The sequence below is a fragment of the Phodopus roborovskii genome, unplaced genomic scaffold (assembly GCF_943737965.1).
Source record: "Phodopus roborovskii unplaced genomic scaffold, PHOROB, whole genome shotgun sequence".
In the NCBI taxonomy this organism is placed as follows: domain Eukaryota; kingdom Metazoa; phylum Chordata; class Mammalia; order Rodentia; family Cricetidae; genus Phodopus; species Phodopus roborovskii.
In genome coordinates this window covers 29196096-29216985 of record NW_026126469.1, presented here as the reverse complement: position 1 = coordinate 29216985, position 20890 = coordinate 29196096, and the positions used below count along the sequence as shown (strand labels likewise).

The following is a 20890-nucleotide window of genomic DNA, read 5'->3' as shown; positions in this document are numbered from 1 at the left end:
TATAATCCATAACAGTCTCGACACTGTTTAAAAATTTAAAGTCTCTTAACTGTATTACCCTATAAAGTTAAATTTCAAAACAGATCACATGCTTCCTGTTATAGTTTTAAAATGGCAGGAAAGAAGCCATATGGCAGATCTCAGGTGGAGGGTTTTACTGGGGAAGAGGCTTGGAAAGTGGAGAAAGACCAGCCTCTGGAGACAGGAGCTGTGGAAGAGTACAAGAGAGACAGGGAAGGGCCTGCCTTTTATGAGGGAACCTAGCACATACGTTGTAGGGATGAGCAACCTGCCAAGTCCCCAAGGGACATGCCAGCATAATGCCTGAATGTTAACACTTCCAACATAAAATGGCACAGGATATGCATTACCATTTCAAAAGGGAGGAAAGGGAGCATAGTGAAAAAAATATTGGACCAAAACAAGAACAAAAACAATTGGGGAAACTCCAGTTCCTGCATCTCCATGTCTCAGGTCAAAGAGCTCTTCAAATCTCCCACTAATTTCAGCTTTGTTGACTGAAGCTCATCTCTCTCTTGAGCTGGTTCCACACATACTCTGCAGAATTCCTTGGCAGGTGACCCATGGCTCTTTCATCGCTAGTATCTTGAGTTCTCCAACAAAATCTAAGTTTCACCTTCACAGCTTCATTCAGTGGTCTCTCTCAGCCTCCATGCAGAGTCACTGGTGACACATGCCTGGCCTCAGCATCTTTACTTAGCTGCAGAGGGGGATTTCATAGCCTCTTTCTTGTGTTCTTGACTCTAAAGCCAGGACCATTGTGACTAAAGCTGCCAAGTTCCACTGCTGGCTGGGGCTGGAACTTGGGCTGCTTGTTGAAATGTATTTCCACCAGCCTCTTGTTGTCAATATCCATCACTGTTAAAACTTTTCTTTAATTCCTTTCTACAATTTGGAATCTTAGCTGCATGGGGTCTTGCCCTCTGGTCTCCAATCACCTTAATCCATTTGCCATCAGGCTTATATTTAAAACTTCTAGCTTGTTTACCAACCATAACTTCCTTACAATCCATGCTGCTCATTTTCTCCTCAAACTGTGTATTTTGTACTTTCCCTTTCTCATCCTGCTCCTTTTCATTAGAGATCAGCATAGGTGTGATTACTAAGAACCATATAACAAGAGTCAATAGTAGTCTCTCTTGAGATCTCCTCTGCCAATGCCATTATTCCTTAACTCCTCAATTTAGCCCATGGGAAATTTTTAGGATAAGGGCAAAAAGCAGCCACATTCTTTGCCAAAATATCATTAAAACAGTCATTAGGTCACTTCCTAATATTATTCTACTCTAAAACCTTTCAGCCAGACCATCATAATCTGCATTGCTCTAAGTACTACAGCATTGCTACTACTACGGCCCATTAAGTCATGCTTAAAGCATTCAGCTGTTTTTCTAGTCCAGAGTCTCAAAGTCTACATTATGCCTAAAAGAAGAATGGCCAGTTCCATGACAGCAATATCCTGGTCCCTGGTATCTACTTCTGTCTTAGTCACCGTTCTGTTGTTATGAAGAGACACTATGACACTGGGCCTGGTTTGCATTTTTTATAGTTCAAACAGCACCTTCAGTGACATACTTCCTGAAGCAAAGCCACACCTACTCCCACAAGGCCACACCTGCTAGTTCCCCTCAAGTAGTCTGACTCCCTGAGTAGCAAACATTCACATATATCAGCCTATGGAGACCATATTTATTCAAATTCCCATCCTTTCCTTATCTTAGCCTCTTACAATGTGTGTTTATTTTATCTGTTGATAATTTTAAAAATAATACATTGCTACTTAACATGTATTTATTTGTTTCTGGTTCCTTAATTATTGGTAGGATTTATCCATAATTTTAGAGGAAGTATAGTTTACTAAATCTCTTTTTAAATGAATTTTTTTGCGTAGTACTACCTGAGTCTAATATGTCCTGCCCTTATGCCCATAAGTGTGGGCCCATCCAATACAATGTGCTACAAAATATATTCTTAACTTGCAATTTAGTTTTATTATGACAAATAGCCAGGTGGTAGTGGCACACACCTTTAATCCCAGCACTTGGGAGGCAGAACCAGTCAGATCTCTGTGAATGTGTGGCCAGCCTGGTCTACAGAGTAAGTTCCAGGATAGCTAGGGTTGTTACACAGAGAAACCTTGCCTCAAAAATGAAGCAGAAGGAGGAGGAAAAGGAGGAGGAAGAAAAGAAGAAGAAGAAAGAACATGACAAATCATGTTTATATGAATATCTTTATTCATATTTTTTGGAGAACACATGCATGCACTTCTGTGAGATTAATGGTATGAGAAGACATACTTCTTGAAAAGGATGTTTATGTGATAAGGTAACTCATAGGGTGTTCACTAAGTAACTAGCAGAATTTCCAGTTCATTCAGCAGTGTATGTGAAGTATATTGTTTCTGCATATTCTCCAACTTAACATTGTTTGTCTTTTATTGTAGATATCTGGTGCATATGTAGTCCTTAGTTTAACCTTTATTTTCTTGATAAACAAGTTGATCACCTTAAGTAAGTACATGAGCAATCCAGTCAGGTGAAGAATAATATATACTTTATGGTATATTTGTATAATATATATATATATATATATATATATATATATATATATATATGCTTTAGTAAAATGATACAGGCTTGGTCACGTATTTATGCATGTTAAGCATATATACATACATATTATCCTATATTTATTAATTTACAATTCCTAATTTTAACATTAATATGTATTAGAGAATATGTGCCAGAAACCATTTTAGAAAATAGATATTCAATGTTTAAGAACGTACTATAATTCTCCTTCTTCTCTTTGTCTCTGTATCTGTCTGTCTGTCTCTGCCTTTCTCTCTCCTACTTCTGAGTTTCCAATTAAGGGTACTGAAAGTGACAGGCAGAATGTTTCCTTTTTAATTGAGACATAGTCTAAACTATGCATCATAGGTTGGTCTTGAATACACAATCTTCCTTCCTCCATCTGGAATGTGTCATCACACATGGGTTATTTTTTTACTGATCAGAAGAGGCAATAACTATGGTAATCATAAAGTAGGGAGACGAGTTATTTGAAAACTCTCCAGAAGTATGGGAGTACATATCCCTTAACAATGAACCTCACTTTCAGAATCTTCATACAGAATAAGGTATAATGATTATGTGACAGCTGTCCTAGGAGAAAATGTGACCATCTTCTGCAACTTGACAACTCTGGCAAATGTTGAGCAAGTCACCTGGCAGAAAATCCAAGGGTCTCTGCCACAAAATATCGGCACTTACAGTCATAAATATGGAGAAAATATTCTCCTGCCATATGTAAACAGGCTGCACTGCAATATTCTGGAACCCAATGCCTCCTTCATAACTATCCAAGAAGTGACATTTGAAGATGAAGCCTGCTACAAGTGTCTGTTCAACACTTTTTCATTTGGCAGCCACAGAGGACAAACGTGTCTCAACATTCTAAGTATATAACCCTTTTTCTAGGGTCCTATAATGGGGCAGACATCCTGGGGTTATAGTGTTTAAGGACATTGTCCAGGGAGTTAAATGAAGGAAAACTGGTGATGAGTCCACGTTACTTAGACAGGAGAAAATAACAAGGCCGATGTGATTGTGCACTGAGGCAGGGCCTTCTCCCTTACAGTACACTGAACTGGTTTCCGTTAAGGGGAGAAAACCCCGGAAGGGCATCAGAACTTTGTTACTAAGGCAAAGAGAAGATATGAGAAAAGAAAGAGATAGCAGAGAAAAACAGGGAAAGGTGAAGACGAAGGGAACTAGGGTTCCCCAGCCTTCAAGTAAGCAATATATTCAGTACCAGTGAGAACCAGAGTTCCTTATTTATCGTGCTGCTGTAAGTGTGAGTGTTGGGGTGTATATAATATAATTTATAGTTGCATAGAACTTAAGACGGCAGTCAGTGAAGAGAAGAAATGTTATTGGAAGTTTTATGACATGCGACGGGGAGGTATACAAGAGGGATATGTTTTCAGCATTTATATGTCACCTGAAAATTGGGAAAACACCATATCCTTTAACAGCAGAGAATTTGGTATGACATACCTTTAATTCGTCTCCTTCTTTTTGCCTCAGCTGTATCTAAATTAATAACCAAACTCAGTTCTGTTACTGGCTCTGAAGATCTCCTTAACCTTCAATGTTCAGCTGTGGGAAAGCCTGCTCCCGGAATCTCCATTTACCCTTCCCAAGACCTAGTGTACTCACAAAAGGAGTTCTTTACTAAAAACCCGAATACCACAGTGACTGTCACTAAAATATACAACATCTCTTTGAAAACTGTGAGGTCGCTGGGTCTACAGGACGTAGTTGTGTCCATGACTCACCCCATAAGAGATGAAGAGAAGATAGTTCCTCTGCCAATAAATCAAGAAGGTAAGTAGAAATGACATCAAAATCAAAGGGAACAGTTAGAGTTGGGAAAATAGCTTAGTCTGTAAAAATGCTTGCCATGAGATCATGGAGACCCAAGTTTGAACCCCAGCACCCATATAAAAAGCCAGTTGAGGCTTGCAGATAGACATTTTAACATTTTTTTTTGTCACATAGTATCTTTATGTTTTAAGGAACATTTCCATAACACTTTAATTCATATTCAGTTTTTGCTCTTTTAGTCAATTTTGTAGCAGTCATTGGCTTTTCTTCATTTTTAAATTTAATTTTTAAATCAGCATATAATGTACTAGATTGTAGAAAACATTTTCAAACATTTCAAAAATTCAAAAGTGAATTTTTTTGACTTCTCTTCCTCCCATTTTCCTCATACCCTTGCTACGCCATCCCTCCTGCCTTGGAACTTCTTCAATCCCAGTTAATTTTCTTCTTCCATGACTCATGTGTCCTTATGTAAACACACCTGGTCCTAGCTCATCACCTAATACTATTACTCTCTGTCTCTTTTTCAAATGTTTTTTAGACTTTACCCACACTTAGTCTTGTTTACATACATACACACATGCACCCACACATGTATGCACCCACACATGCACACACGCACACACATGCTCACACAAGCTACATTCCATATATAAGGCAGAACATGTGGGTTTTATCATTTGAGTTTGGTTTCACCTTGTTTAATATTAATGCTTTCCAGACCCATCCATTTTTCAATTTTTAACAAATTTCATGATTTTTTTTACTTACAGCTGAATAATATTAAATTGTATTAGTCATTTGTCTGTTGATGGACATCTAGGCTATGAGTGTAGCAGCAATATGCATGGATGTTCAAGTGCTTCTGTGGTAGGTAGAATCTGGAGTCCTTTGAGTATATGCCCAGAAGTATGTAGCTGAATCATTTGGTAATTCTCTTTTTTAAAATTTTGTGGTGCCTCCAAATCAATGTCCATAGCATCTGTATTAATTTGTACCCCACTAGTGGTGAGTAAGCATTCCTCTTTTCTCTAGTCCCCTTGAACATCTCTTATCCTTTTTCTTTTTAATAGTCCTCTGACTGGGGTGAAGTGGTATCTCAAAGTAGTTTTAATTTGCATTTCCTTGATAACTGACATTGAGGGTTTTTTGTTTGTTTGTTTGTTTTTGTCAATTACTTACTGAAGGCCTATTAAGGTGATTCAATGGCTAAAACTATTGGCTGCTCTTCCAGTGGGCGGGATTAGATACCTAGCACCCATATGGCAACTAAAAACTCTCTGCAATTCCAATTCTAGCAGATCTGACACCATCTTTTGCGCTCTGTGGGCACCACACACTTACATTGTACAAAGAAATATTCAGGCAAAATACTCACACATATAAAGTAACCATGACTCTTGTTCTGGGTAATAAGCTTTGTAAGTGGGAGATACCGTTTAGTTTTCTCTGGTAGCATGCAGAGTATCATTCAGCACGATGGACAATGTAATAGCTAATAAATCTTGAACTCAAATTATAATTGCTGTGAGAATAAATCATACTTTGAAATATTTAAAATATAATCATGAATACAATCTCAAGAAAAACTAATATATTTGTGTCTAAGTTTGGGTTTCTATTGCACTGAAGAGACACCATTACCACAGCAACTTTGACAAAGGAAAAACATTTAATTGCAGTTAGCTTAAAGTTTCAGAGGTTTAATCCATTATACTACATCTTAATCTGCAGGCAGCAGGAAACTGTGTCACACTAGATGTATATGAGACCTCAAAGTCTGCCACCACAGTGGCACACTTCCTCCAACAAGGCTACATTCTCTAATAATGTCATTCCCTATGGGCTAAGTATTCAAACACATGAGTCTATGGGAGCCATTTATATTCAAACTACCACATTCTGGACCCTATAGACTTATAGCCATAATATAATAAAGAAATACATTCAGTCCAACTTTAAAAGTCCCCATAATCTATAATAGTCTAAACCTGTTTAAAAGTCCAAATTTCTTTTTTTTTTTTAATTTTTCCCCAGTTCTCTCTCCCTCCCATCCTCCCATGTCCCCCACATCTGGCCCCCCATCCCATCCCCATCCACTCCCCAGTTAGGGTGAGACCTTCCATGAAGGATCATCAAAATCTGTCAAGTCATTTGGAGTAGGGCTTAGGTACTTCCCCATGTCTCTAGGCTAAGGGAGTAACCCTCCATGGCGAATGGGCTCCCAAAGTCCGTTTGTCCACTAGGGATACATCCTGGTTACACTGTCAGAGGTCCCATAGACTGCCCAGGCTTCCTAACTGAGATCCACGTTCAGGTGGTCTGGGTCGGTTCTATGCTAGTTTCCCAGCTAAGAGTCTGGGGTCCATGAGCTCCTCCTTGTTCAGGTAGCTGTTTTTGTGGGTTTCTCCAGCTTGGTCTTGACTGCTTAACTCATCACTCTCCCTCTCTGCAACTGGATTCTAGGAGTTCAGCTCAGTGTTCAATTGTGGATGTCTGCCTGTGCTTCTGTTAGCTACTGAATGAAGGTTCTAGGATGGCATATAAGGTCTTCATTAATCTCATTATCATGGAAGGGCATTTAAGGTAGCCTCTCCACTATTGTTTAGATTGTAAGTTGGGGTCATCATTTTAGGTCTCTGGATATTTCCCTAGTGCCGGATTTCTCTTTAAACCTGTAATGGCTCCCTCTATCATGGTATCTCTTTTCTTGCTCTCCTCTATTCTTCCCCTAACTCAATCTTTCTGCTCCCTCATGTTCTCTTCTCCCCTCCTCTTCTCACCTTCTCTTTCTCCTAATTCCATCTCCCTTCCCTCACCTGCTCCCAATTTGCTCAGGAGATCTTGTCCTTTTCCCCTTCTGTGGTAGACCATGTATGTCTCTCTTAGGGTCCTTCCTGTTTCCTAGCTTCTCTGGTAGAGTGATCCTTTGCTCTATGTCTAAAATCTATATAATCTATATATGAATGAGTACATACCATGTTTGTCTTTTATGTGACTGGGTTACCTCATTCAGGATGGTTTCTTACAGTCCCATCCATTTGCCTGCAAATTTCAAGATTCCATTGTTTGTTTGTTTGTTTAGTTTTGTTTTTTGTTTTTTGTTTTTCTGCTGAGTAGTACTTCATTGTGTAAATGTACCACATTTTCTTTATCCATTCTTCAGCTGAGGGGCATCTAGGTTGCTTCCACATTCTGGTTATTACAAATAATGCTGCTATGAATATAGTTGAACAGATGTCTTTGTTGCATGAATGTTCATCCTTTGGGTATATGCCTAAGAGTGGAATTGCTGGATCTCATGATGGACTGATTCCTATTTCCCTGAGGAACCACCATACTGATTTCCAAAATGGCTGTACAGTTTACACTCCCACCAGCAGTGGAGGAGTGTTCCGATGTCTCCACATCCTCTTCAGCATAAACAGTCTGTGGTGCATTTGATTTTAAACATTTTGACAGATGTAAGATGATATCTTATGTTTTGTTTTGATTTGCATTTCTCTAATATCTAAGGATGATGCACACTTTCTTAAGTGTCTTTCAGCCATTTTAGATTATGTTACTGAGAATTCTCTATTTAGTTCTGTACCCCATTTTTAAATTGAATTATTTGGTGTTTTGGTAACTAGCTTCTTGAGTCCTTTGTATATTTTGGAGATTAGTCCTCTTTCAGATGTGGGGCTGATGAATATCTTTTCCCATTCTGTGGGATGCCTGTTTTGTCTTGTTGACTGTGTTCTTTGACTTACAGAAGCTTTTCAGTTTCAGGAGATCCCATTTACTAATTCTTGAAATCTCAGTGTCTGTGCTACTGGTGGTATGTTCAGGAAATGGTCTCCTGTACCAATTTTTTCAAGGGTACCTCCTACTCTCTTTTCTAAGAGGTTCAGTGTGACTATATTTATGTTGAGGTCTTTGATCTGTTTGGACTTAAGTTTTGTGCATGGTAATAGATAAAGATCTATCTGCAGTCTTCTACATGCCAGCATCCAGTTATGCCAGCACCATTTGTTGAAATTGCTTTCTTTTTTCCATTGTATAAATTTAGCTACTTTGTCAAAAATCAGGTGTTGCTGGGTATGTGGATTAATATCTGGGTTTTCAATTCTATTCCATTGGTCTACCTGTCTATTTTTGCACCAATACCAAGCTATTTTCAGGACTCTAGCTCTATAATAGAGCTTGAAGTCAGGGATAGTGATACCTATGGAATTTCCTTTATTGTACAGGGTTGTTTTGGATGCTGGGAATTAAGGCATGCACTACCACAACTGCCTTTAAGCTTTTCTTTAATTCCTTTACACAGGTTGGAAGCTTAGCTGGGTGGGGTCTTGCCCTGGAGTCACCACTCTCTTTATTCCATTTAACAGCTGGCTATTCTTTAATCTGTGTATTTCCTTGAACACACTATTTAGTTCCATTCCACTTTCTGGTGCCCCTTTCCCTCTCAAACTATACATTTTGTATTTTTACTTTCTCAATTTGCTCTTTTTCATTATAAATTTATATAAGAGTAAACACTAGTAACTGTATGACATCGTCTATATTAGGCTGTTTTGAGATTTCATTTGCCAATGCAATTAATTTCTAACTCTTCAACATAAGGCAGACTTTTTGGATAAGGCAAAAAGTAACCACATTTTAGCCAAAATGTGACAAGAACAGTCTCTAAGTCACATACTAAATTTTTCTCCTCTGACACCTTTTGAACCAGGTCCTCACAGTTCAAACCACCCTCAGCACCACTGCCTACTATGCTTCCATACCAGTATGGGTCATTAAACTCCACTAAAGCAAACCATTTCTTTCTTAATCCAAAGTCACCAAAGCCACACTTCCACAAACAAAATCATGGTCAGGCCTACCAAAGCATTACCCCAGTCCTGGTACCAACTTCTGTCTTAGTTATGGTTTCTATTGCTGTGAAGAGACACCATGACCATGGCAACTCTTATAAAGAAAAATATTTAATTGGGGCTGGTGTACAATTTCAGACATTTAGTCCTTTCTGGTCATGGTGGGACATGGTGGCTTGAAGGCAGACATGATACTGGAGAAGATGAGAGTTCCACATCTTGATCCAGAGGCAGCAGAACATGAGATCTCAAAGATCACCAGTAACACACTTTCTACAACAATGTCACACCTCTTAATAGTGCCACTCAGAAGTCTATGGGAGCCATTCTTATCAAACCACCACAGATAATGCAGAGGTTTGTTACCTGATCCTAAAAGGATTCAAATTATTCTCCAAGGGAAAATAAGGCTTATAAAATTAAACAGGCCATTCAAGTAATAATATTAGTTATACTGTAAATGTTTAAGGTAAGTGTAATACTATTCCATGAATTTTTAAATAGTATCAAGTAATATAATCTTTCTTCAAACTATGCATTGACAGCTCAAGCAGTTTGTTGCAAATCAAGAGAAGAATAAGGAAGTTTTGTGTATTGTTTTCTTTCCCTGTTGTGCATAAGTACAAGCTGGTGAGTTTCCCATGCCCTCATTTGATGGCATAGTATGCAGTAAGCCTCTGGCTTTAAATCTTGTTCCTGTCTCTATACATTGACTGAGAATAAAATGAGAACATGTAATGATATAATTTCGTAAAGAGACCTGGTCTATTTTGTTCTGATATTAGAATATAATGCTGACATTTGGTTTTTATAAACTCAGAGGGCTAGTGAGAAAGATGCAAGCAACTTTCCATAATTTGGTCACATTAACCCAGGAACCAAAGAAAATCACTAGTCATCAGTATTCTGAATGCTAACTTAGTTCATCGAGAATTTCCTCCTTTTAATTCAACTGATTTGTTTTAGAAACTTCTCATCAAAATTACATTAAACCATCTGGGTGGCTTCTACTTCATTTTAATACCCGTGACTTTTCCTTTTCTTCTCATTATCTGAGAGATTGTATAAGTATTTTCTTCAAGTTCTCTCATGGAATTTTTCCTTCTTTTGAGAAGCAGATTTTTAATTTTTTTCAACTTAAAATGAAAATTGTTCATTTTGTTAACTAAGCTATATTTTTTGGCAATTGCACACACATCTATAATGCATTTTGATTCTTTTCTGTTGCTTCCCCTTTCTTGTCTCTCTCTTCCATTCCAATCCTCTCACCTCCACAGTTCTTCTCACTACTCACTCTCCTAGGCTCATGACTTTTCATCTTACCTTGTGATCCACTTAGGTTAACTAGGGTCATCAATGGCAATATCCATTGGAGACTGTGGGGATAACCAGTGGATGGATACAAAAAGAGCCAAGGTTTTGCCAGTCTTCCTAAATATATCAGTAGGGAATACTACAGTATTGCAAAGTGAGGAATACTGAGTCTCTCCTCCACCGTTGCTTGGCAGTTGGTGGGCTAAAAGTGTTCATTCTTTCAAAAACTTTCCTCAAATCTTATGTTCAGAAAGTCATATCTTTTTAAGTGCATCTGGAAATAATAACTTGAAAGTCTTCTGTCATCTTCTGTTTTATTATTTGTCTTCTTTCTTCACCTTCAGAAATCACATGAAATGTTTTCTAAGTATTTCTTCACAAGTTCTTGTCATTTAAAGCTATGTAAATATTCTTGTTCTTTTTCATTTGACAGTTTATATTTTAATTCTGTTTTTAAGGAGTGTCAAAAATATTAAAGATAGGTATTTGTGTTATGCTTGTTTTTTGAAACTGAAGTTGGCCAAGTCCTTTTCCTGGTCAATTTTTCCAATTAAAACCACTTGGTTTTAGGAATTAAACATTTTACGTATCTTCTATGAATCTGCTGGCTGTGTTATTATTGTTAGTTTTAATTACTTATTAAAATTCAGGTTTCCATAAGAAGTACTTTATCAATTCAGAAGATGGTTCTTCATTGCTTAGTTCTATGATAAATATTAGGGATGTGGATTCCTGATTCTTGTGAAATCTTTGTGAAGTTATTTTGCTTTGTTGAAATTGCCTTAAGAAATGAGTTCACATTTCAGTGTCATATTCTTCCCATTCAATCTCTTCCACCCAGGTGAAATAGTTATGTAGCATCTCAATGAGATAGAATAGTAGAAAATAAATAAATCCACATCTATGCAGTTAAAGACAAAGCCATAGCACTTCACTTAAAGGGATGGACATTTCTGATTATATTCAAGAAAGAATAAACTACTACCTAGTATTTTCCTTTTATTTCCATGGTAATGAGAAAGCATCTTATGTAACAAATTGGAATGTCAATCATCTTAATCAATCAAAAAACATTATAAATTAAGGACCCCAAGAGAAAAGTATAGTGTAACCAGAGAAAGAATATGTTCTGGTTTATGTTTTTCAGGTGCCATGAATCATTTTTTAAAGTGGAAGAATGCTGCAGTTGTATTCATTATTCTCTTTTGTATTTTATGTGTCTTCATTGGGACTGTTTTCTATATTAATTTCAAAAGGAAAAGGTAAGCTATATGATAACTTGATGTGACAAAGAAACTAGGTACAATAGCACTAGTTGTGATTACTAGTTTAAAAAAAAATCCAATTGGGACTGGAAAAGCTCATCATGAAGAGGATATTGAAGAAAAAACTTACTCCCATAGACTCAGCAGTTTCTGACATTGAATAGTCATAAAGTAGACTGTTGGCCTTTCTGTTTACGGTGAGTTTTTTAAAAGACAACATTTGTTTATTTTTATTTTATGTTTACAAGTGTTTTGCTGTATGCATCTGGTGTCTTTGGAAGCCAGAAGAGGGTGTCAAAACTCAAGTTATAGGCAATTATGAAACCTTCATATGGGTGCTGGGAACTGAACCAGGATCCTCTGAACAAGCAACAAATGCTCTGAACTGCTGAGTCATCTCTCCAGCCTAGTTTTAAGATTCTTTATTCATCTGGGGGCAGTGATGGTGCATGCCTTTAATCCCCTCACTAGGGAGGCAGAGGCAGGCAGATCTCTGAGGCCTAGACCAGCCCGGTCTACACTGTGTGTGCCAGGACAGCTAGGGATAAAGGTACACAGAGAAACCCTGTCTTGAAAAACTGGGGGAAAATTCTTTATTGAGAACAAATTTTTACAGACTACAGCATAAGGCCTAGGACAGTAGTTGTTAAGGGACAAAGGTAGACTGAAAGCCTGAGATAGGTCCAGGCATAAGGTGAAACTGAGATCTTACTTTATAGGATTAATATAGTAAAACACACACCCATTTGTCCAGCTTTCCTAGTGGACAGCAATTCATGATGGAATGATAAGTGGAAATTAGACACCAGACCATGACAGTAGAAACCATAAACGTAATTGATAGCATGTGATTTGTTTTGCTGTTATTGTGTAATTCTGTAAATTTAAAAAAAATGGTTTTTTTTTCTACACATCTCAAGCCAAGAAAATGTATAAATCAAAGAATCATGTGCATCTTATCTATAATCTAGAAGGCTCTCTCAGTGGGAGCTGGAAGAGAAGTCTTAGAAGACAATAATGGAAAAACATTTTGAAGACTGCCTCAGTTAAATGATACAGGAGACAGATGGTAACTATCTAGACTGAAGAGGCAGAAAAGAGGAGGAGCGGTTAAGGTTATATTCAGGATGGGAAGGTTTCCTCAATAACAGGCATGGAGAAAGAGTGAGAAGAAAGAATTACTTTACTCAAGGTAAGAGTTTTAGCATTAAAGACAAATTTTACCAATCTGTACAGGAATAGAGAGTGCAAACAAACTGGAATTCTGCTTTGAATGTTGTCATTTTTAAATGCCTATTTTATACTTGAGGGAATATGTTAATTAAGTATCTACATGTATGAATCTGGGATTTGTGGAGCAAATGATAACTTTTGGAATATAGAGGCTGTGGTATCCATGGAAACAGATTATTAACTATTGCTCTTGCTATTTTAAAGTACAAACAGTAATCAAGTTGTGGTAATTTGCTCAAACTTAAGAGAATTTGTGTATGAATCTCTCTAACTCTACTTGATACCCTTTTCTTACAGTGTACTACTGTGAAGGGGAGTGTTAGGTCAGTATTCTGTTTATTTATGTAACAGCATCATGGTACCTCTAGGTCAGAGAACACATCCGAACCATCAACACAGATGCCTAACCCATTATCAACACTGGTGCCCACACCGTCATCAACAGAGGCAGAGAACTTAATGAGTCAACATAATCAGACGAAGACATAATTTGTGGTATATGATTTTTTGTCACTATATTCATTAAATTTAGGAAGTAACCTTAAAAATTTGATCATGCATTGGCTTGCAGCAATTATCGTTTTAGACATATGTGGAGAAAAATGTTTGTTTCAGTGTGTAATTCTATTCTGGAAGTAGTTATTCAAGTGAGGTTTAGTTTTTAAAATGTCTCTACATTTTGACAATAAAATTAATTTAACTGATACATAGTAATACAATGTATGGAGTACCATGTATATTTTGATCATGCCATACTATTCTTTATGTCCCAGGATTTATTTGTTTGTTTGTTTGTTTGTTTGTTTTTTGCTTAATATGGTTGAACCCCAAGTTCCAGTCATGTTGTTGCAAATGACAGAATTTCCTTTTTATGGCCAAATAGTATTCACACAGGTGTGTGTATCACATTTTCTCACTCTATTCGTCAGTTCCACACAAGTAGTTGCTTCATTTTTCATCTGTTTTAAACAGTGCTAGAGAAAACCAGACATCTCAGCATTTTTAGCATATTTATTTCTTTTCTCTTTAGATGTATATCCTGTAGATCAGATAGTAGCTTTGTTTGCATCTTTTTGAGAAGCCTTCATACTGTTTTCCATAATGGCCATACTAATTTACATTTCACACTCAGGATGCAATGGTTCCATTCTCCATTTGCATACACAACTTTTCTTTGTGTTTTTTACTTAAAAATTTAATTTTCATTTTACATACCAACCTCAGTTCCCTGTCCCTCTCCTTTTTTCACCCATGCCTCTCACCCTTCCCACCCCTATCCACCCCTCAGAGGGGGTAAGACCTTCCTTGGGACAGCAACAAAGTTTGGCATACCAAGTCCAGGCAGGAACAAAACCCTCCCACCTGTATCAAGGTTGAGCAAGGTATCCCACCATGGAGAGTGGGCTCCAAAAAAGCCAGTTCACACCCCTGAGATAGGTTCTGGTGCCACTGACAGAGTCCTGTTGCCCACATTAAGAGGGTCTAGTTATGTCCCATGCAGGTTCCCCAGCTGTCAGTCCATAGTCCATGAGCTCCCACAAGCTTGGCTCAGCTGTATCTGTGGTTTTTCCCATCATGCTCTTGACCCCTTTGTTATTATGATTCCTCTTCCCCCTGTTTAACCAAACTCCAGGAGCTCAGCCCAGTGCTTGGCTGTGGGTCACTGCATCTGCTTCCATCAGTTACTGAATGTAGGTTATTTTTTTTTCAACTTGTTATTTATTTATTTTTTATAACCAAGTCCATTTAAATGAAAACAAACATTTATAGACAATATTTGAGAATTTGGGCATCGTTCTTTTCAAACTACTTCCTGCTGGTAAGGGGTGCTGTCATGCGGGATTCTAAGAAGATGCAGAAATCCTGGCTGTCCTGCTTTGTCCAGCTTTTTTGAATGTAGGATCACCTGATACTCTGTTTCAGGTGGTCTGGCTTGATCAAACCACATTAGTCTGGAAGGAATCCACAGCTTTTCATTTTCTGTGGAAACAAAAATAGAAATCCTTTTCCCCACTAACTTGTCCTTGAACTTAAATTTTGGAGTCAAAGTATTTTTTTATTTATTATTTTACATGTCGATTCCAGTTCACTCTCCCTCCCTCCCTTCTTTCCTCCCTCCTTCCCTTTTATCCTCTCTGCCCTCTCACATGCACCCTAACCACCCTCCCCTCCCATCCCCCCACCCCAATTCCATATGTAGGGGAATGCCTACTATGAACATAGATGAGCAAATGACCTTGTGGTGTGATTGTGCATCCTTTGAGTGAATGCCCAAGAGTACCACTTCTGGTACTCTTTCTGAGTCTTGAAGTATATTGATTCCCAATTTTCTGAGAAACTGTCATACTGATTTCCAAAGTGACTGAGTAAGTTTGCACTCCCATCAGCAGTGGAGAAGTGTTCCCCTTACTTTACATCCTTTCCAGCATAAGCTGTCATCACTGTTTTTGATCTTAGCCTTTCTGATCGGTGTTAAGATGGTATCTCAGAGTCATTTTGAGTTGCATTTCCCTGATGATTAAGGATGCTGAGCAATTCCTTAAATGCTTTTTGGCCATTTGAGTTTCTTTTGATGAGAATTCTGCACACCATTTTTTTAAAATTTGATTATTTGGTATTCTGGTGTCTAGTTTCTTGAGTTCTTTATATATTTTGGAGATCAGCTTTTTGTCAGATTTGGGGTTAGTGAAGATCTTTTTCCATTTGTAGGCTGAATACAATGGAAAAAAGAAAGCATCACCAACAAACAGTAGTGCTATAACTGGATATAGACACATGCAAATAGATTCATAGCTTTCAACCTGTACAAAACTCAAGTCCAAGTAGACCAAAGACCTCAGTGTAAAACCACATACACTGAACTTAATAGAAGGGAGAGTGGGAAATAGCCTTGAATTCACTGGTACAGGAGAAAACTTCCCAAACACAACTCCAATAGTGCAGGTACTAAGATCAACAAATAATAAAAGGGACCTCATGAAACTGGAAAGCTAGTATTAGGCAAAGGACACTGTCGAAGGACAAAATGGCACCCTGCAGTATGGAAAAAGATCTTCACCAACCCTACCTCTCACAGAGGGCTAATTTCCAAAATATTTAAAGAACTCAAGAAATTAGACACCAAGACATCAAATAACCTAATTAAACAAACAATCCAATCTAAACAAAAAAATTCTCAACAGAGGACTATCAAATGGGTGAGAAATACTTAAAGAATTCTTCATCATCCTTACCTATCATGAAAATACAAATCAAAACAACTCTGAGATTCCATCTTAAACCTGTTGGAATGGCTAGGATAAAAATTACAAGGTGCAGCTCATGCTGGAGAGGATGTGGAGGGAAGGAGAACACTCCTTGATTTCTGATGGGAGTGCAAAAACTTGTACAGTCACTTTGGAAATCAATATGGTGGTTTCTCAGAAAATTGGGAATCAATCTACCTCAAGACCCAGCTGTATCACTCCTGGGCATATACACAAAGGACACTTCATCATGCCATAAGGACACTTGCTCAACTCTATTCATAGCAGCTTTACTTATTTGTAATAGCCAGGTACTAGATGTCCCTCAAAATGAAGGAATGAATGAAGAAAATGTGGTACATTTACACAATTTACTTAATTGTTAAAAAACATAAAGCATCATGAAATTTGCTGGCAAATGGATGGAACTAGAATAGATCTTCCTAAGAGGGGTGACCCAGACCCAGAAAGAGAAACATGGTGGTTGCATATATAAATCATCTTGGCCTCCAGCAGGTATCAAAGATTTGGTTATGGTATTAAATCTTAGCACATTCTGGAAGATGGAAGAGAAGACAGGAGTTGAGAAAGCTTTCTTTTGTGTTCTTCAAAAACTACTGCCAGTTGGATAGTGCTCCTGTCCCTGGATGGCTTTACTATAGCCAACCTGCAATTGCTTTGCCTGTTGAATGCTGCCCCATTCTTTAGTAATCACAGAAACACAGAAGAATATACAAGCATGCTTTGTTTTCAATTTCTTAAAATTTTTGTTTTATATGTATGTATCTTTTGCCTTCATGTTTGCCATGTGAGTGCCCGATAGCTGAGGATGCCATTATTCCCTTGAATCTGTAGTTACAGAAGGATGTGAGTATCCATGTGTGTACCGGGAATGGAATTCAGGTCTTGTGGAAAGCAGCCAGTGTTCTTAACCCTTGATCCTCTTCACATCTCTAGCCCAACTGTCTCTAGATCCAGTTCCCCCCTCCTCCCTCTGTCTCTCTCTCTCTGTTTTTGTCTCTGTCTCTGTCTCTCTCCTAGATATAGGGTTTCTTATAGCCCAGAGGACCCACCTACCTGACTCACAATAAGATTACTGGTACTTTATTTGTTTGTTTGTTTGTTTAGGTTTTTTGAGACAGGGTTTCTCTGTGTAGCTTTGGAGCCTATCCTGGCACTCTGTAGATCAGGCTGGCCTTGAACTCACAGTGATCCATCTGCCTCTGCCTCCCAAGTGATGGAACTAAAGGTGTGTGCCACCAATGCCCAGGTACTTTATAGTCTCTATTATAGAAGCATATTTGTATTTTTATTTATTTTTTTATTTTTATTTTACATATCGATCCCAGTTCCCTCTCCCTCCCTCTTTCCCTCTCTCCCACCCTCTCATGCCCCCATCCCCTCCCACTCATCCCCCACTCCAGATTTAGGGTGATGCCATCCAGGAGAGTCATCTAAATCTGTCAAATCATTTGGAGTAGGGACTAGGACTTCTCTCCTGTCCCTAGGTTAAGGCAGTATCCCTCCATGGGGGATGTGCCCGCAAGTTTCCTTAGATTTCTCAGGCCTTCTATCTGAGACCCATGTTCAGGGGGTCTGGGTCAGTCCCATGCTGGATACCCAGCTATCAGTCTGGGGGCCCATTAGCCCAATCCTGAATAAGGTAACCCAGTCATAAAAAGAGAAACATGGTATGTACTCGCTCATATATGGATTTTAGACATAAAGCAAAGGATCACCAGCCTATAATTCATACTGCCAGAGAAAATAGGATACAAGGAGGGTTCTAAGAGATTCATGCAAGGTTCCTCACTGAAGGGGAAAGGGACAAGATCTCCAGAGTATATGGGGAGTGGGAGGGCAGTGAGTAGAGAGGGAACTAAGAGAAAGAGAAGGGGAGGAGAGGAAAACACATGGGACTAGGAAGATTGAGTCAGGGAAGGAATAAAAGACAGAAAAGACATATATATATATATATATATATATATATATATATATATATATATATATATAGAGAGAGAGAGAGAGAGAGAGAGAGAGAGAGAGAGAGAGAGGCCATAAAAGAGGGAGCCATTATAGGTTTGAACAGAAAACTGAACCTAGAGAAATGTCCAGAGTACATTTGTCTTTTATTATGTATGAATCTATAGTGCATATTGCTAATTGTTTGTTTGCTCTGAGTTGGCCTGTAATCTAGGAAGCTGGAGAAAAAAGGAAGAAAGGGTAACTAGTTGTGGTGCTTGTGAACGCTCCTCCTGCTGCACAGAGATGATGAAGATGGACAGTAGAATTCCCCTGCAACATAGAGAAGACAGCAGAGAAGGGACAAAAGATGTAAATCTCAGTGATAAAACTGACTACCTGACCAGAGGAGAAAGACTAAACTTTAAAATGATTGGTGGCCTATTTCCCTTCATCACACCATCTGCCTAAAGGAGGAATGGAAGAAAGATCTTTAGTGTGCAAACCCATTGCCTTCTCCAACCCCTGGTTCTCTGAGTATAGCATGGATTAATTGCTCAACTCCAGAGTATTTCCTATGTTCCAGGTAGCCCAGACCAACTTACAACTGAAGATCTTGAAATCAAATTAGTTAATCTTCTCTGATGGTTAACAGTTGGATTCTATATTGGGTGGGTAGGAGGACCCACCATGAATGGGGTGAAAGTATCCCATGGACTAGACCCCAGACTCAATAAAAAGGAGAAAGTCAGCTGAACACCAACATTCCCATGTTTGCTTCCTGACTGTAGATGCCACGTGACCAGAGGCCCATGTTTCTGCTGCTGTGACTTCTTCACCATGAACTGTGAGTTGTACCTTCCTTCCTTCCTTAAGTGGCTCTTAGCATGTACTGTTGTTGGTTGATTTTTACTTATTTTACGCTTTGCTCTTTGGGGTCCGCCACCCACCTCCCAAATAAATTACACACAGAGACATATTTACTCTTACTTACAAATTCCTTGCCTTAGCTTGACTTGTTTCTAGCCAGCTTTTCTTAACTCAAATTATCCTGCCTACCTTTTGCCTCTGGTCTTTTTATCTTTCTCTGTTTCTGTATACCTTTCTATGTTGATATATTATTTATGGTTAAAGACTGCCTGAGGGTACAGAAAGCAAAGCTAGCCAGGAGCCACAGAGCCAAGCAGTGGTGGTACAAACCTTTAATTCTAGGACTCAGAAGACAGGCAGATGGGGCTCTGTTAGCTTAAGGCCACACGAGCTACATGAAATTGATCAAGTCCTAAAGAGAAACAGCTGTCACCAGGATGATCTCAGCACTTTGGATTGCATGCCTTTAATCCCAAGATTTGAGAGGTATAAAAGGAAGAAGCAAAGTCAGTCTCAGAGATTTTATTTTCCAGCAACACTGGGGTCAGGGCAGCGCTTTCAGCCTGAGGCAGAGTTAAGAGCTAGTGGCCAGCTGCGTTATCTCTCTGATCTTCAACTTGAGCCCCAATATCTGTCTCTGGATTTTATTATTCATGTTACACATTTCTTTACTTCTTTCTCTGTGTCTTGCTGTATAGTGGAGGGGGAGGGGCTGGCCCCTGACATTCTCCTCTCCTTGTTTTCTTTTGCTTCATCTCCCAGATTTATCCCTCTTTTTATTCTCTCTGCCTGACAGTTTACCCTTTCCTGGCTCACCATTGGCCATTCAGCACTTTATTAGACAGGCAAAGTAACCCAGCTTCACAAAGTTAAACAAATACAACATAAAAGAATGCAACACAGCTTTGCATCATTAAAACAAATGTAACATGTCTTAAATAATACCTTACAACAATATCCTATATCACAGCAATGAGAAAAGTAACTTATACAGCCTCTAAATTCAAAGTCTTCCACAGTTTTCTCTTGTACTTTATTCTCATATTTAGGGCCTTCCCAGAATACTGCTTGCGTATGCTTAACCACTGCTAACCATATACTATGCTGTGCTACCTAGCTTGGGAGGGGCTATTGTATTACAAGGTTTGCAGGAAAGAGTTTGCCAGAGCCTGGAGGGAGAAACCAGGAGGTATTATGACTAAAGGTGATGTATGTCTGCATTCCAAGTTTAGTAAAAAATCATTTTCCATGTGCTTGCTGCGTTTGGTCCTGGTGTTTTCTCACAGTAACAGAAACGTAATACAGTCAGTATTCTATCATGGTTTCTGTTGCTGTGTGGATGGCCTGCAAAGCTTTCATCAAGGTCAAACTTAAATTCAAGTCAACCTATGACTCAGTTGACCTACCCCTTGGTTCTCATCCCTCTCTCAGGGCTATCTGCAGGGCTATCTGATAACCAGAAGGAAAGTGCCTTTAGGTGCACTATTTGGGGAAGCCCTGAGCCCTTATGACCTCTAAAGCTCTAGATTAGATGTCAACACCTGGTAACAACCTCTCTCTCTCTCTCTCTCTCTCTCTCTCTCTCTCTCTCTCTCTCTCTCTCTCTCTCTCACACACACACACACACACACACACACACACACACACACACACAGGTCTTCAATACACCAAACTCTAAAATAAATGTGTTCTCTTTTCCCCCAGCCCTTCCAAGCCATTGCTCTTCTCTTCCA

At 38.7% G+C, this 20890-nt stretch overlaps 1 protein-coding gene across 1 annotated transcript in view; it reads left to right on the top strand.

The window, feature by feature from the left end:
- Positions 1 to 13569, top strand: part of LOC127227269 (OX-2 membrane glycoprotein) — a 43304-nt gene extending 29735 nt beyond the window's left edge. Inside the window, exons 3-6 of the mRNA XM_051191623.1 lie at positions 3142 to 3480; positions 4110 to 4409; positions 11730 to 11844; positions 13449 to 13569. Of these exons, the coding sequence (XP_051047580.1) occupies positions 3142 to 3480; positions 4110 to 4409; positions 11730 to 11844; positions 13449 to 13569 (875 nt within the window). The remainder of the gene's footprint in view (positions 1 to 3141; positions 3481 to 4109; positions 4410 to 11729; positions 11845 to 13448) is intronic.
- Positions 13570 to 20890: the final 7321 nt, after the last annotated feature.